Below are 18,561 nucleotides of genomic sequence, written 5' to 3' on the forward strand. Positions count from 1 at the left end.
TCTTTATTTTATAAATACGAAAACAGGACGAATGGTGAAGTACTTTGCCAAGGTCTCAGCAGAGTAAATCTACAGTTCATCCTCCTGTCTAGCATGCAGCTGTCTTACACCCAGCTACCCTTCCAATCTGAACTCCTCAACAGAGTTGCTCTAAGGTTAGAGGGAAGGTGAGAACTGCTGTGCAGCTGCCGTTGGGCATTCCTCAATAAAGCTTCACTCAAAAAATTTATACCCCGGAATGCCCCAAAGTTTGGGTCCCGGTCATTTGCCCCACTAAAAGCTATGTCATAAAGTCTACTATACCCATTGCTTTGAATGACCACAGCTTAGTACACATGGTCATGATTTATTCATTCCCAAGATCTGGACTCTTTGTAAAGATTGGAAATGCCAAAGAAAGCCAATGAAAATGGATAAAAATGAGCAAGAAAAAAATTCTCCTCTAAAAATAAAGCTTGAAAAAAGGCCCTAATCCTTTTTTCCTTTTCTGAAATTTTTAAAATTTAATTGCCTTTTTTTTTAAGATACACAGATCACAAAAAATGTTACATTAAAAAATATAAGAGGTTCCCATATATCCCACACCCCACCCCACTCCTCCCACATCAATAACCTCTTTCATCATTATGGCACATTCATTGCACTTGGTGAACACATTTTGGAGCACTGCTGTACTGCATTGTATATACTTTACATTGTAGTTTAGGATCTCCCTCTATTTGACTCTGAATACCATCTCAACTAATCCTTTTGTTAGAAAAATGTAATAAATGCTTCAAAGAGATAAGCTAATGGTATCTCAGAGGTGGAATGCTTTGAAACATGCGTATCAAGTGACCCATGAAGGTTAAACAACAATAATTCTCGGCTCCCTTAGCTAACATGCCATCTCATGTCTTAATCAGTCAGGATTTTGTTAGATCTCATACTGAACAAGACAGGTTAAGGAACACATTCTGGGTGAGCATGGGAGAACAATCCGTTATGTTATCTGGGGCAAAGAACACCAAACCCTGAATTAATGTGTGTAAAGCATCAACAGGGAAATCAAGAAAAATCACTAAGCTAAAAAGTCCCAATCTGCTTTGGAAAAACTAAAGACAAGCAACAACCTACTTGATTGTATTGGCGTTGTTATGTTCTGAGAGCATTTGTCTCCAAACTGCTATGGTTTCATCATTTATTAGACTGGTGTAATGTGCTTGGTTCATAGTCCTGAAGTCAACAGCAGGAGAATAATTCTGGAAGAGTACATAGAATAGTAAAAAAGATACATTATAAAGCATGGCTCTTTTCTCCTCTCCTTCCTCCCAACACATTCTCCATTTTGCATTTCACCTAGGTCATGAGTGTTTTGGCAAAGTGCTCAGATCTCCCTACCCTCCCCTAGCTGCTAGGAGTGTTGGCTACAGAAGGCTCACAGCTGGGCTACTCTTCAGGAATTCCCTTTGGCTACTGTTTCACCACTTCTGCAACAGAAGGTCAAGGTGATGTTCATAGGTCCAGTCCCTGGCCTCAACTTCAGATCTCCCCATGGGATTGACTGAGGTTTCTATTACAACTGAACTGCAGTTCAACTTCTCCCTATGTAGAATCCTGCCTCCCTCATCCCTAACCTCAAAAACTTTCTGAACACAAATCTAAGTCCCAGTCTGTTTCCCGGAGAAACCAACCCAAGACAAATTTACCAACCTTCTTTCCTTCTTGATTTGAATCTACTTAGCATCAACATTTTTAAGGTATTTCTCATTTGCTATAACTGTTCACCAAATTTTAAATATATTATTTTAAAAAGTCAGAGTTTAATTATAATCTACTCTGCAAATAATCTATGAGAACTCATGTCTCTTAATTTCTTGCCTCGAGTATACAGGTAGAAATTTATAAGACAGGAGGCAAAAGGGCATGAAAATCCCAAAGGCTGCCCAGCACACTATATATCCTTCATTAGATTAAATAATAATAAGCACTTTCATTTTCTAAAACTGCTTGTTTTCCATTTATTTTCTAGAACTGGAAAGTTGAAGGTGAACTTTTTACTTCCTATACGTATCACTAGTAAAGAGGAAAACAGTGATATTAGAGCATTCACCCATCAGTTCATAAGATGGTCATTTTTCTCCTTTGTACCTATACATAAAAACACAAGTTTTAAAGTGTATTTTCTTAGTTTACTTTCCCACAGATATCAGTTAAAATATTATATGGGGGAAGGAAAGGCATATAAAGGTCAGAGATGCTTGACAATGTTTTTGATTATCTGGTTCTTGATAACTACTAAAATGGTCACTGACACTTACCAAATCCAATGGATGTGTCATGATGATGGGAACGAGTGTTGTTGGGGGGGGGGAGAGGGGGGGTGGGGGGGTGGGGTTGAATGGGACCTCACATATATATTTTTAATGTAATATTATTACAAAGTCAATAAAAAATAAAAAAATTAAAAAAAAAAAAAAATGGTCACTGACATCTTTTGAGAGAACAAAAGTCATCTTGAAAAGAGGAAACTCATAAGCCAAAATAGATGATTGAGTGTACATAAATAAAATTGTGTGTCTTTCCATCCTGGTTTTAAAACCAGTTTTGTTATGTAAACTTTAATTACCTCCTCCTTTCAAAGGAACAGGTAAATATGGACTCTAATATACTTATAATAAAATATGGACATGGAACAATTTTCTCATTCTTCATTGCATGTCCAATTAACCACAGATGACCTCAAGTGAAATATAATCTCAGGACCACCTAAAGAACCATGAAAAATCACCACTGTTCTGTGCCCTCTAATTACATATAGGCCAAAAAAAAAAAATTTTTTTGTCATTATTGGCTCCCCACTGGGATGACCTGGGGGCTTTAACATATATGAATGTTTTTTTAGAGATTCTGATTTAATTGGTCTAGGGTGTCCTTCAGGATTTTTTAAAGCGCCATTGGCAATCCAAAGTGCAGCCGAAGTTGAGAACCAATGTTCTACCAAAAAAAGAATATGCTACCTAGCAAGACTTGAGACAGACTGATCAATACACACACACACACAGACACACACACTCCTAATAATTCCAGCCACATTTCCTCTTCAATCCAGGGGAAAAGATAGAAGGACAAGAGTGGCCACGGTTTATTCTCACTAAACTGCCAAGTCCTATAATCAAATGTGGTAAAGGTTTATTTGAATCTAACTCCTTCCCTCCTTTCTTCTAACTAAAGGCCTGGCATTAATAAATGAATCAGCATTTTATAAAAATGGAGGCTGTCACTAGGAAGATGCTTTTTCTGGGTTCTTTAAGTGGTTCTGTAAGTGATATGGTAACAGAGCAACCACATGATTTCTTTAGTCTCTGGACCTAAAAAGCACCTAATATAATTAATAGTTTAAATAATGTTTGTATATGTTTCAGTGCTAAAAAGGAAGAGCAACACCTTGCTTTGTAATATTGTATTTTTGTTTCTTTTTTCTTTATCTTACATTTTTAATACACACTACTTTTACCAGTTCTTCAAGCTTTAATCTGTCCCGTTTTATCTATGCTACTCTACATTCTTCTCATCAATGTGCTGCTTTCCAGTCCCAACAGAGTTAATTAAAATTACATTCAAGATCAAACTACATATATCAGACACTATTTATAAAAGGAATGAAACCAAGTTTTATCTTCAATTTGAATGTCACAGGGAAATTAAAGCTGGAAAATATTCAAGTCAGTTTCTTAGGGAAATAAGTTCTTGAAATTCCATTACTTGTAGACAAAATTATATTAACCTGAATGTAATTAGAGCCACTGAATTGTACACTTAAAAATGAATAAAATAGCAAATTTTATGTTATAAAAATTTTATCACAACATACTAAAAAAAAGGGAAGGGAGGGAAGCAGACTTCGCCCACCCAGTGGTGAGGGCTTCTACCACATGGGAGGTCCGTGGTTCAAACCCCAGGCCTCCTTGACCCGTGTGGAGCTGGCCCATGCACAGCGCTGACGTGCCCAAGGAGTGCCATGCCATGGAGGGGTGTCCCCCCCGTAGGGGGACCCCACATGCAAGGAGTGTGCCCCATAAGGAGAGCCTCCCAGCGTGAAAGAAAGTGCAGCCTGCCCAGGAATGGTGCTGCACACACGGAGAGCTGACACAACAAGTTGACGCAACAAAAAGAAACACAGATTCTCGTGCTGCTGACAACAACAGAAGCGGCCAAAGAAGACCACGCAGCAAACAGACACAGAGAACAGACAACCAGGGCGGGGGGAAGGGGGGAGAGAAATATATAAATAAATAAATCTTTACAAAAAAAAGGGAAGGGAAGAGAAAGGAAGGAAGGAAGGGAAAAGGGGAGAGGGGAGGGGAGGGGAGGGGAAGTAAGGGAGCTATTATCTAGCCTGAGATTCAGGGCTTTTCCTATTTTGCTTTACTGGCAGTGTGAAGAAACAAAGAATAATCTCAGCTTTCCACAGGATTTCTCTGTTAAGATCTAAGCTGGGTCTAAAATAGGTCTAAAGCAACAGTTCCAAATTACCCAGATGGTAGCAATGAACAGAGCCTTCTCTAGGCTCCTGACCCAGAAAATATCTTAATTGTCTGTTTCAACTGTCCAACCTGCAGCCTCAGGCTTCAACCAAACGTTTCCTACTCAAATCATAAATAACACTGAAAAGAAGTCAAGAACCTGCCTTATTTAAAGATGACAAAATATCAGGCTAAGAGTGAGTTTCCAGGACTGCAAGGGCCCCTGTGTCCGCAGTATCTCATTACCTGCCCAACCAACTCTGGCTCCTTTAACATCACTAAGGGCTCTTCAAGTCTCTGCCAGGAGGGAATACGATGGTCTTCCCTAACTGTTCCTTGACTCCATGGAAGTAGGGAAGGAAGAAGACAGGCAAGAATGCACTAGAGCAGGGATGGGGATGCAGGACTGAAAAGAAAAATCGGTGTTTATTTCATACTGATTTTCTCTGGCCCAGGAAAAGCAGAATGAATTAAAGCACCATCACACACACCTGGATCCGCATCCTATTCTCCCTAAAACCCTGAAAGATACTTTAACTGTTCATCCTGGCTTATCCACCACGGTCATACAGGAGACAGTGTGAGAGAGAGAAGTTTAGTGTAGTGCCATGAGCAGATTAAAAATAATAAAAAACATCTGAAAAGTGTGACAGCTCCTTTAGATAATATACTATATACTCAGTCACATCAAACAAAGAAACCTATTATTCTCGAATACCTAGCATTTTTTGCTACTTAAGAAGGAAGAAAAAAATAAAGGAAAGTTAAATACTACCAAAGGAAGCACTTCTATAGAAAGAATTTGCTAGGCTTCCTTAAATCCCTTTTGGAGCAACTATGGATATAAATAATATAAATTATAAATTAGAACTCTACTATTAAAATACAAGGAAAATTATCAGCACTTCAAGGGAGCAATACAAATTATTCAAGATTCAGTTTGCTTGTTAAGATGAAATTGGTGAAATCAAAGAGTAACATTAATCTCATGTAATTATTAAAAGATATAATGGTTCTCCATTACTCCAACCCCAAAACAACAGTCAAAAGAAAATTTTACCTCATATTTGGAGCAAAGTACAAAAGTTTGGTCTCCTCCAGAGAAGATCTGCTTAACAATATGATATTTAAAGCGATCTGTCAAAAGAATTTTCAATAGTATGTTTTCAATAATTGAAGTTTTTCCCTGATCCCCTTTTCTAATATTCTAAAATATACTGATAGCAGTTTTCTATGTGTTTTAATTATGAAAGAGAAGTAGGAAACCTTCTCTCCTGGCTCTCTGCCCAGCAATGTTTTTACCTCAATTAAAAATAAAATATTTAAAATGCTATACTCTGCTCTAACTCTACCTGCACCCCTACACCCCTCACCCACTGCCACCTAATACTGGCCTAGTTTCTATTTTTCATTCTAACTCTGTCTCTGCCACTGACCCAAAGTTCTAAAATAAGCACTACCGTAAATGGCAATATATGCCTAACAGGGAATTCTACATCTGAGTGTGGTAGTCCTGCTTTGCCAGGATGAGGCTTGCCATGCAAAATCCCATTCCTGCTCCCTGCTTATCTCTCAGTACATTGTGCCGATGGGAACACTAATACCACCGAACTCCTTTTATTTCTCATACATTATTCTGTTTCATGCTTCCATCCCTTTTCCCTCTACCACCCCTAATGCATACTGTATTCAGTATGAATGGCGCTTCCTAGAGCATAATGGAAATGGTGCTCTTGCAACTGTGCAACCCCAATACTCAACTGCCACCCACTCTCCCATAGTCCTTCTCTAGCTGGCTAACTCCAACTCATCCTTTAAGACACAGCTCATCTCTAACCAGAATACTCCCTTGATGCCTTCCTCTGTGCTCCCACACATGTAGATTCCTAAAACCACAGCATTTACCATATTAAATTGAAATTTACCTACGTAAGAAATAAAATCATTGTGGCAAACATCCAAGCACAAACCTATGCTCACATAAGATATGCTATTATTCAACTTCAAAAATTTGTGGTTTCAAAACAACCTATAAAACACTTGTGTTTTAAACATTTATGTAATCCTAAAATGAATATATTCCAAGTGTGAGTAGTGCTTTGTAGAAAAGGATATTTAAAAAGGACAGAGAAGAGGACACCAAGCCATTCTTTAGCTTTTAGGAAACAGCACTAAAACAAAACCTTGTTTATTTTATATTTCAAGTTCCACTGCCATTTTTGATATTCATCCTACATCTATTTATTGAGTTATGAGTTTGTGCCAGACTTTGGGCTATAAGCCAGGTTCACTAAGGTTCACTTAAATTTCTCATATTCCAGTAGGGAATTTAAGATTGTTATTGTTTTTTAAAAAATTAAAAATCCTAATCAAGTTATAAGTGTATGACTTTAAAGACTTCAAAACAAAAATTAATTAATTATCACAATCCTTTTTAATGACTCTCAAACTCCATTTCAGCCTCTGGATTTACTGTCTCATGATGAGGCAGACACTCAACATGTCAGCCTTACTTGGACTTCCAATGAAATGAATATTTAATCTTTAAGAAAGGGGAAAAATGATATAAAAAATTCACATCATATTATGATCAAAACAGCAATATCAAAGTGGAGGCAACACAGCACAAAAATATTAAGAGCATGGGCTTTACAATGAGTCAGACCTGGCTCTAATCCACTTTCACCACCTGTGTGATCTTGGGCAAGATACTTAACCTTCTTCAGACTCAGTTACCTCATCTCTAACATGGGGATAACAATTACTAGTTCTTAAGGGTTTTTTGTTCTTTTAGTTTCTTCTTTTAAAAGATACAAAGATCACACAAAATGTTACATTAAAAAATATAAGAGGTTCTCATATACCCTCACTCCTCACCCCCACCCCCCACTCCTCCCACATCAACAATCTCTTTCATCAGTGTGGCACATTCATTGCATTTGATGAATACATTCTTATGGTTATTTTGAGAGCTAGCATAGTAATGGAACTTGGTTAAGCATTCAGTAAATAAAACTTAAATAAAGTTGTATAATAAAACTTACACAATAACACCCGGGTCCTTGAGGGACCAAAATAATATCTTCCGCATTATTTATCCTCCAGGATCTCAAAAACAGAGGTCTGAGCATAGTGTGTAGTTAAATATTTACTGACTGATGTGAAAAACAAACAAACCATAACCTCGTGTTCACTGCCCCCAAAAAGACCTCTAGGTTAAGAAATAGACACATGTTCTATAAACAGTTGTTTTTATCATTTCAATACCATTGAATTCCTATGAAAACCACTCTTACCAGCTCTGGCTGTAAGCTGGCCACTATGGGCAGCCCAGTAACCCTTCACAGGAGATGGGCACTTAACATTACACGTGTGTCCAGTTCCTAATTGACCTCTTGCTCCACAACCAAATGCATAGATGAGTCCGGAAGAAGGCACAAAGGCTAGGGTGTGTTGTCTGGGGGGAAATAATTTAAATTGACTTGTTAGCACAGTTTCTGAGATTTGGATATACACTTAGACTTGGACTTCAGCTTCCACATTTGAGCACAGCAATTCATGCAAGTATTCCTAGAAAGCCCAGGTTTATATGCGAATCTGCTGACTCTTCCTGGTCTCCACAATGCTAGCCTTCTCTGAAGCGCTAGGTTATGAGTAGAATGAAAAGGCCTGGAAGGAGCTGAAAGACCTGCAGCAAGTGGTCATTAAGATGAGAGGGGAGGGCCGGGGCAAAATTTCCAAGAACTTCTTGGGGCTCTCTCATTTTCCTTTCTTAGTCTCTTCCTCACATCCGGCTACCCTCTGTCCCCAAAGAAGCCTGATGTTCCCATATTGCTCTGCTTACCTAAACCCTTTCGTGTCATAGCCTACTCGGATGGGACTTTCTCCAAACTTTCACTGTAAGTATATTCACAGTTAGGATTTCTTAAAATGATGGTTAGGTCTAACTACATTCTTCATCACTACAAAGGCAAGACCAATTCCTGGGTGTTAGCAGATACCAGGAAGCTCCCGGGAGCACTCACCTGCCACAGGCAATCTGAGTTACTTCACTGCCCATCAACTCTAGAACTCTTCTTGGATTAACCTCATCATTCATAGAGTCATGTCCAAGTTGACCACAAGCACCAGCACCAAAAGTAAACACACCTCCACTCTAGCAAGGAACAAACACATGAGTTCACTAGACCTCTGGGTTTGAATAAAAACCTTCCGCATAAAAATCCGTATCACAATGACCTGGATAAAAACACAACGCTCACTTGATAATTTGCCAAGATTACTTCTTTGGAATTTCATTAAATAGAAAAAGAATAAAAAAAGAAATGTGAAACCACATTGTATTGGAACAAAAACAGCTCTGCTCAAGGGAAGGACTGCCATCTATAAATTCTAAAAATCTAAAAACAGAAAGCACAATGATGTGTTAGAGGCAAAGCAAAAAATAGACAAGGAGATAGATGAAGTGAGATGATTTTGCACAATTATTCACATAAAAGAAATAAATACTCCATGAACTTCTTGGTAAGACTTTTTTTTCATAGCTGTACTTAAACAAATGCCTGGGCATTACATTTATGTGAATCTATAGTAGTATTTGCTCAATACAAAAATACACTTTCGTTTTCTAGATGTAACTTTACTTAGAAACAAAACAAACAGTTGATACTTTTAAAACATTAATTACGATGCTATTTCTTTTTTATATATTTAAGTGGCTTAACATAAATGAATAAAGAATATCATTTTACATACTCTATTTTAAGTTTATATTGATCTTTTCTATTTATTTATTTACTAGATCAAATTATTATTTAAATATTACTAAGAGAATCTACAAAATTACCAAAAAGAAAAACAAAGTCATACAAAAAGCAGTCTTTTTTATTCCTTTGGAAAACTATCAAACTGAAGCTGAAGAAAGCATCCAAGCTCAAACTATAATACAGTAATTAAACACTATTTCTCCTCTCTCTACAAGATTCTAGCAAAAATAATTAAGCAATGATGATCACCCATCTCATCCCCAACACCGATGCACCAGAGAACAAATCAGATACTTCAAGCCCCTTACTTTTGTGAGAACTGCAGTATGTTCTTCTCCACAACTAATATAAACGACTTTCTGTGTTCGTAAGAGCTTCACGTGGCAAGGAGACTCTCGATCTAGAATATAAATAAAATATCAGAAAGTCTTTATCATTTGCCTTTGAGATGAAATACGCAAAGCTATGGTAGCAAGCATTTGGGATTCCGCTGAATTTCTGACTCACATATTCAACTTCTGCCTGCATCTTCACTAGGATGTTTAAGAGACATTTCAAATTGAATAACCTAAAACCTAAGACATGGTTTCCCCACACCTTCCAATTCTAACACCCACCAGTTTTCCCTATTTCAATAAATGCCCTTCCAGCTTCTACTCTACTTCCCACCACACATCCAAAAATGAGCAAATGCAATTGGCTCCATCCTCAAAACATACACAGAATTCGACTTTACTCCCACTACCTCCAAACTGACCTCCAGCTTGCTTCTTGACCCATACAGCCAATGTCAAATTGGATCACTCCACTCCTCAAAACCCTCAGTGTCTTCCCCTTTCACTGAGGGAAGAAACCCAAATCTCCTCCCTGCCTACAGAGCCCTGCATAACTGGGCCTACCCACCCCTCTGCCCTCCAGCTCTGTCCCCTTCCCCTAGCTCATTCCACTCCTGAGCACATCACGCACCTGTCACATCGTGTCCTCTTTGACTGAACATTCTTCCCCCTGATATCCACAAGGTGCATTTCCTGCCCGACTTCCTACAAGTCTCTGCTCAAACATCTTATCAGAAAGGCCATCCATCACAACCTTACGTAAAACAGGAAGCCTGATTCTCAAACCCTCTGACATACTTGCGTTTGTTGTCGACCTTTCCCCAGTAGTATGCCAGCCAGGGATGCTCACTGCTACACCCTCACCCAACACGCGCTCAGCGAACAGGAGATGCTCAGTAAACGTGCTAAAAGAACAAATATGCTTTTAAACCAAAGAGGAACTTACCAAGAGTTTACTTACCTTTTTCATCACTGAGTCCCAGCTGCCCTGCATTATTCATGCCCCAGCCAAAAACGGCTCCTGAGAGAGACAGGGCAAAGCTGTGCGCTCCTCCTGCAGCCACCTGAGCCAGCGGGATCCCCTCCAGGGACCTCACCCTCTGCGGGCTGGCTTGGGAGGGGAACTCCTTCCCAAGGCCCAGCTGACCATGACTGTTCTTTCCCCAGGTGAAGAACTGACCATCTGAAATGAGAACAGGATAGCTGCCATTACCAGAAATGATACAAGCTCCATCCACAAAAATTATCCAGTTAGGACAATACAGTTGCCTGGCAGGGCCATCTGTCAGTTGCCCCAACCAACCACCCACCTGAGAGCAAGGGAGCAGAGACACTTCTAAGACTGCCACAAGCAAACTCCCACTTGGCATGACAACAGAGAAACAAGCCGAGTCTCACTGTCCTCCAAAAACTATTAACGTTAATGCAAAGAAAACAGTAAATAGTCAAGTCAGTTCAGTTTTGAACAGGTCGAAGACCAGGCTCAGACCCACTAAGCAAGCTGAACTAGTTTGGACCATACCAAGACCGTGAGATCCAGGACTTGAGGAGGACTAGCTACGATGACCTGGACTGGACTGCAGAGCAGTGAACAGGGCACGCAGCGTAGCCTTGCCCTCACATTTGTGCTTACACTGAGGACAGTAGCATTTGCCAGCTTAGGTTTCTAGAGCTTTTTTTGAGAGTATGAGAGTTGAATGTAGCTTGCTAATGAGATGCAACTAAAAAAAATCAATCTTCTATGTGCTCAGAACACCTAGGGACAGTCCTGCCTCCTGCTCATCTTCTCTTGGGAGAGAGGTAAGACTGGGGTAGCAATAATGACCACCTCCTTCACCACTCACACTCTCAACAAAAAGACCAGCTACACGAAAGGCTGCCTGAGATTTTCCACCATCCAACAGGAGTGCACAGACCCTGGCCAGTTAAAGATGACACAAAAAAGTAAAAAGAAATGTTTTCAACATGAACATCACATTAGCATACATTTACTGCTACATTACCAGCTGCAAGAGCCAAGCAATGCCAGCTGCCACAGGAAACCTGTAATATTGTCTGCTGGTTCAGCTTCTGGATTAACCTAAAAAAGAAAAGGCTTTCTGCTTAAGGGCATTCACACACAAATGCAATTACCAGAAATATCCCCAACTAAATCAGTTACAATATCCACTTTCCTAAAAAGACATTTTTAGGAAACTATAAAGATATATATATATATATATATATATATATATAAAGATAGAATATTTAATATGGTTCTATCACGTCTTTCACTAGGCTCCTGTTAATCATATGACTTACTTTCAAATCCTGCTCCTCTGCCTGCTTAAGTAAAAGATAATAACATCACCCATTTAACAGGGCTGTGGTGAGAATTAAGAGAGAGAATCCATATAAAGTGCCTGACCCTGACCAATAGAGTTGGGCAGCCTGCGAACATTTCCCACTTTCTATTTAGAAGTTGCCTTGCTCATCTCCTCATTAGTGTATGGCATGGAAACAAAGCAGTCACACAGGTGAGAGGCATCTTGGAGGACAGATATCCAGTGAGGAGTGGAGATTTAGAGTGAAAGATAGGAATCGCTTTTGTTACTGTTTTATTTTCTCAGATACAAACAAGTTAAAACAGAGTTCACCTATGTATTATTACCAAATAGAACCCAATTATTTTTTTTAATTGAGATAACTGTATAGTCGCATGCAGTTGTAAAAAATAATAGATATCCTGTGAACACTTTGACTAGCTTCCCCCAATGGTAACGTTTCATAAAACGGTGGTATAAAATCACAACTGGGATACTGACATTGATACAACCCACCAATCTTACTCAGACTTTCCCAGTTGTACTCACTTGTGGGTTAAATTCTCTACACTTTCATGACCTGTGTAGTTTGATGGATCCACCACATGATCAAGATACTACAGAAGCTCCCTCGCCATTGAACTTTCATAACCTCGCCCATCTCCTCTAGCCCTCCCCTCTCCTACACCTAACCCCTGGCAACTACTAATCTGTCTTCCACTTCTAACGTTTTGTCATTTCAAAAATGTTATAAAAATAAATCATTCAATAGGTGAACTTTTTCACTCAGAATAGTTCACTGGATATTCATCCAAGTTGTTGTGCACACCAATAGTTTACAGAAGCCTACTATTTTTTAAAATTGGAAAATGCATTACGGCCAGGGGGAACCAAATTTCAGAAGTTGCTACAATGCCCCGGCCCTCTTTTCCTGGCCAGCTTCCGCTTCAATTCCTTGCAATGCTCCCTTGGGCCATCGTTACCTTCGTTCAGATATTCACAGTCACAGTCACAGAAAGGAAACAGGTCTTAAGGACAACGGTAAATAACAGGGAAATTATAACCTTAAGGGGGAAAGGAGAGAGTACCTATAGCGCAAACACATACGGTGTTTTACCCTCTCATCTATTTTATCCTCCCAATAACCATGGAAGACACACGATATGTGATTCAATTTTTAAGTTAGGAAACAGCTTTAGAAAAGTTAAAACGCTTTTCCCAAGATCACTCAACTAATAAGTAACAGAGGCAGAATCAGAATCTGAGGCTGTTTGACTTCAAAGCTATGTTACTTTCCACAATACTCAGGTATGAATTAATGAATTTATTTCATTTCTCTAATAATATAAAACTATGCCCAATTCAAGCCTTATATTCATCTATAACTTAGACATGACTAATGAAAATTAAATTGCTACTGTAACACACATACTTCATTTTTAAAAGTGAAATGCCTTAGGCAATCTTTCCTGTTGTAAATTTTCCTTTTTTTATGTACATATATTTTGAAAAATATAAATAAACATGAAATTTTAAAAGCTGAAAAGAAAAGAAAATAAAAGTGAAATGCCATTGGAAACTTTAACTTGAGTGGTTGGTAATCAACAAATCAAATATATTTATCAATGATACAAATCTTTTCCCTAAAATTATACACAAGATAATTTCCCCAAAATTATATGCAATTTAATTAAAATACAGGACCCCCTTTTTTTACTGTCACTCTCCCTCCCTCCCCCAAATTAAACTGATTTTTGCAAGGAATGAATCCAAGATATAATCTGTTCTAAATAGGAAGAGAATCAAGTCACTTGTACCTCCATGTTCCTCTTTTCCTTAAAACAGCTTTTGATTAAAAAGCTTTTGATTAACAGTTTTGATTAAAGAGGCAAAATTAAGTAAATAAATATTTAAGAGACTCAAAACTATTGTATCAGTATTTTTATGTTAAAGAATCAATGTTTGGTATTTTAGCTGTTCATAATATTTAAAGTAATTTGGCCTATTACTGTAGTAATAATTCAGTCTTGTGTTTCTATTTTAAAGTGCTTAATTAAGTAATGGATTTAAACTTGAGGTTTTAGGTTGAAGGTTAATACGTCTAGCACACAAAAACATGCTTTTTAAAAAAATTCAAATATTTATCTAGTGTTTATTATGTTCCAGCCACTCTGATAGCAACCAGGCTACTAGGAAAAATAAAGTACAGTTCCTGTAACACATTCTTGAACAGGAGGCAAATGCTTATACAAATAATTGCAATGTTTGTGACAAGTGCTCTAATTGTATAAGGCACTGCAGTAACACAAAGAAAATGGGAATTAACTGAAGAGAAAAAAAGCAGTCTAACAATGCAACAGCAGGTAATAATATTCAAAACAACTGAATCTGAAAATCCTGATTTCCTTCTGTGACCTTCTTACCTAGGTACCGCCACAGAATCCTCAGTAGTCATGAGTCCTAGTTGTCCATCACTCCCGGCACCCCAAGAAAAGAGCTGGCCCCGGTCACTGAGGGCCACACTGTGGGACTCGCCACATGCCACATGGACAATGTGCTGATCTGCCAAAGCTCCAATTTGCTCTGAAAGAGACCAGAAACAGGCATATTGCTACTCTTACACAGAATGAGCTTCCTGGGCAGTTTTGTTTTTCACACAGTATCACTAAACCTGGGAATTTATAGAGATTAGAAATGTTACATATTTTTGAAACCTACCACTTTAGATCCAGAACACACTAGATAGCACACATGACTAGGGTTAAAGGAACACACATCCCTATACAGCCCTGGGCCTGGCCCTCCACCCAGGGAGAAGCCTGAAGGTTTACACTTTGGACAGGCCTAAAGTGGGAGGGAGGCCATGCCTGAAAGCTGGGGGATTAAGTGAAATTCTGCTAGGAAGAGTAGGGCCTCCCCATCCACACCCAGACGCACAGAAAGACGCCTCCCCCCACCTCAGTTCCAGCCTTGACTGTAACTCCCTCCCCCTCAGTCTCACAGGTGTCCAGCTGAGGGGCAGGAGGACAGCTCTCTGAGGAAAATGGCCCAAAAGATCCAAAGACACTGGCATCTGTGGGTTCTCCCATGAAATGCCCAGCTAAAGTCCAATACTGAAAAACCATGAACCAGCATTTATAAACTTCCCATCTAGAAATATGGGTGTAAAAAAAACAAACAAATGGAAGTGCTGAAAGGGTGACAGTGATGGCCTCTGGGAGTGAGACTTAAAGATGGTGACAGGAGAGTCAGGGAGCTACTATGTGACTTACACACGGTTTGTGTAAATATGTTAGTTGAAAAGAATAAAACTATATTCTGACTTTAGAGGTTGAAAATATGCTCCTATCAGAAAAATCTCCATATAGAGTAAAGAGGAAGGTGCTGTAAAACCCGCTGTTCCCTGCCCACCTTCTTTAACCTCCACTGGGTTGGGCTCCCATTTCCCAGCAGTCTTGCCCCAGGCCAAGAACAATCCTGCCTTTCCTTTGGAAAAATTTAAGGAACCCCTAACAAAGTAGCTCAAGGGACTCAGAATGCTTGCCTGTGGTCTAATTCTCTGACCAAACTCCTACCACATACCACTGTTTCAGGACTGGGAGACTTATTTCCTGCCCGGCCAGGGGACTTTCCCACGACTGAGCGCACTCCCCAGTTCCTGACCTCTCCATCAACCATTAACCGTTCCGCCTATGCTTCGCTAATGCCCACCACTTCACTACTAGGTTCTCCACTTACTCTCCACCCTGACAGGACGCTGTCTATCTAATCTAACACCAACTTCCTCTCTGCCATAATCTTTCAATGTCATCCCTCTTGAAGTTATCTTTACTACAGAGGAGAAGCCTCAAAAAAAGGCAGGTCTACAGTCCAGTTACCAGTTGCTCCCAGTCTGACCAAGCCAATTGCAAACCAATTCCTATTTCATCACACACCAGCCACCAAAACAGACACCAAACCACCATCACCACAACAAACTGGCAGCCCAAAAAGCGAAAGTACTGATTAGTAAAAAAAAAAAAAAAAGATTTGTGGAGAATTAAACCACTGGATTGTACTTTATTTCTTCTAGGCAGAAACCAGAGTTCCTCTGATTCAGGCTAAGGAACTTTCACAGTGAAACTGTCATTCCTTTCTAGACTCTCCTCCGTAGGTGGGGCCACTGTGCCTAAGAACGCTTCATTCACACCTCTCAAGCACACGCCCTGCCCCTGCTGGGAATGTTCACGCTGAAGTGCACATTTTCACATCCAGTCTCTTCTGATTCATTCTGACAAAGCTATACACTGTATTTTGCACATCATGACAGAACCTCAACCCACACATTAAAATAATTAAATATACTGAAGAAATATTTGGCTTTTTTTTTTTTTTGGTATAAAAGTACATTTTCTCTCTGATCCTCTCATTAGACTTTAAAGTCATTAGACATCTTTAGCAATCATACCAAGTCTCAACCAGCCAAGGTAGCAGTAAATGTGGAATGCTGCTTAGAGCAAGTCAGCCTTTCAGGTTGACTGACATGGGGATTATTCCTACTTGGATTTTAAACCTATCATGATTTTTTAATGTTTTCTTCACATCATTAGTAAATGTGGTATTAAACCATCAAAGGATCCTAATGGAGGAAATGATATGGGCCTGGATGGATGATAACTGATACTGAATCCTTGCAACAACGTGTGAGGCAAGGGCTATTCTCAGAAAAATTAAGTAATTTGACAAAGGTTCACAACTAGAAGCTAGAACTAGAATCCAGGTCTGTCTGACTTCAAAGTCCATTACATCACTAAGTTATATTGTTCTCCCCATGATAAACGATTAGACACATTTATGACTGGTAAAAGTAAGCTATCGAGTCTACATATGGATATTAAGAAACTGACTGTTTTCCTTTGTCATCTGTTCAGATGAGAAGAAACATTTTGGGCTTGCAGGTAGTAAGTGAAGGGCTGAATGATATTTGATACTAAATTTTTAACTAATAAAACATAAATAATTTAAATGACCGCTTAATGCAAAAAGTATTAAACTTTCATTATTTAGATTCTCCTTTCTGAATTTTCCCAAATGGTATACTCTATGATTACTTTCCTTTAATACTGGGGGGAAAGAAAAGATCCACACTGTGGGAAATGCCTTACTTTCTGTAGATTCTAGTTCTCACATTCACCGCTAGTTCAGATTTCCTAATCCCACTGAACTCTTACCCTCATTCACGTCTTGCCTTCTGATGCTATAATTTTCTCTTTCCTGGCCGTTTTTTTCCTCCAAACTACTATTAACCCAGGCTGTGGCGCACAGCGGACTTTTACTGAAGGTTTGTCATAATCGAGATAAACTATATCACAGAAAACCACTCAAAACAGAATATTATACATTCAAGTTCCTCTACAATTTCCAGCACAGAGAATTTCCTAGTGCCTGATTTTCCTCCTGGGGTAGCCAGGAGTCTCGCAACATGATTAGGCGCGCTCTCTCTCTCTCTTTCTTTGCTTCAGTGCCAGAGAGGTTGTTCCTAAGCCATATTCTGATTACTTTCTTAATTAATCATTGTGGACCAAACAGGCTGGTAGCTGGGCAGTAGTCTATCAGTTCAGTTCTCAAAGTCATTTATATGCTAAAACAGGATCAAATTCACACATGTACAACTCAGGGGTGAGCCCAGGAGTACATATATAACTATATGGAATAGTTTTCCCAAGCTCCTCCTTCTCTCTGATCTCCCCAATACTTTCCTGGGGCTCCGCTTTAGAGCCTCCAGCCTGTGTGATTCCACAACTGCACCTGTTTCTGGGGTCAAATGTCAGAAGGTTTGGAGGGGAAGAAATGGTAAACTCTGTCAATGCAGTGGTGCTGCAAATTCTGTTCTTTCCAAATTCACCTGCTACTATTTGCTTTTCAGGCGCATACCTCAATTAGCTGCTTCATATATTCTGCCCAAGTTTTATAGTTGCATTCAGTGGGGGAGACAGAGAAGAATGTGTTTACTCCATCTTAGCTGCAAATGGAACCCAGAACCAGTTTTTTATTTCCTTAACTTTTTCTCTTTAAATAACTCTAAACGGACAGGACAGCTGCAAAAACAATACAAAACCCATACAGAGAACTCCAACATACCCCACCCCCAGATACCCAGATTCACCAACTGTAACATTTTGCCACCTTTTTCCATATCAGTCTTATCTATCCATCTATCCACCCACCCACCCATCCATCCACCCCAGAAACAGCTTTTAATTCTTCCCACTACATGTTTTTTTTATTTTAATTTTTTTAAAATCACAAGCTCTCTTTCTTCTACTTAGCTAAATAAAAATCCAAAGGCGCAGTACCCTCACACATGTTTCAAGAACTAAAACAGAGTTTAACTTTTTCATACAGAGAAAAGCTCAACTCCTGGAGGTGGGAGGTGTCTCTGAGCAGCTGATTCTTCATTTAAATTATCAAGTCTAAGCAAACATTTTTCCTTAATCCCTTGTATGACTATCTAACTTTAAACAATTAAACAACCATTAAACTAATTCTTTTAAACCAAAGAAACAGAGATATGAATCACTTAAGACAGAGTTCAGAGTAATGATTCTCAGTTGAGCGACTGGTGACTTTAATCTTGGGCCTGGATGTACACACATAAAATCCAAAAACACTT

The 18,561-nt window shown here is 39.1% G+C and overlaps 1 protein-coding gene across 8 annotated transcripts in view; it reads right to left on the minus strand.

The window, feature by feature from the left end:
- The window catches only part of HERC3 (HECT and RLD domain containing E3 ubiquitin protein ligase 3), a 130,216-nt gene that overhangs the window by 72,236 nt on the left and 39,419 nt on the right, over positions 1-18,561 (minus strand). For all 8 annotated transcript variants that reach the window (XM_004480548.4, XM_023585243.2, XM_004480551.4 and 5 more), the window contains 8 exons: positions 14,333-14,492; positions 11,610-11,686; positions 10,568-10,789; positions 9,580-9,671; positions 8,531-8,661; positions 7,802-7,962; positions 5,566-5,642; positions 1,117-1,241 (listed from right to left, as the gene is read on the minus strand). In XM_004480548.4, the coding sequence (XP_004480605.1) occupies positions 1,117-1,241; positions 5,566-5,642; positions 7,802-7,962; positions 8,531-8,661; positions 9,580-9,671; positions 10,568-10,789; positions 11,610-11,686; positions 14,333-14,492 (1,045 nt within the window). The remainder of the gene's footprint in view (positions 1-1,116; positions 1,242-5,565; positions 5,643-7,801; positions 7,963-8,530; positions 8,662-9,579; positions 9,672-10,567; positions 10,790-11,609; positions 11,687-14,332; positions 14,493-18,561) is intronic.

Source organism: Dasypus novemcinctus, chromosome 1 (genome assembly GCF_030445035.2).
Source record: "Dasypus novemcinctus isolate mDasNov1 chromosome 1, mDasNov1.1.hap2, whole genome shotgun sequence".
Taxonomy (NCBI): Eukaryota; Metazoa; Chordata; class Mammalia; order Cingulata; family Dasypodidae; genus Dasypus; species Dasypus novemcinctus.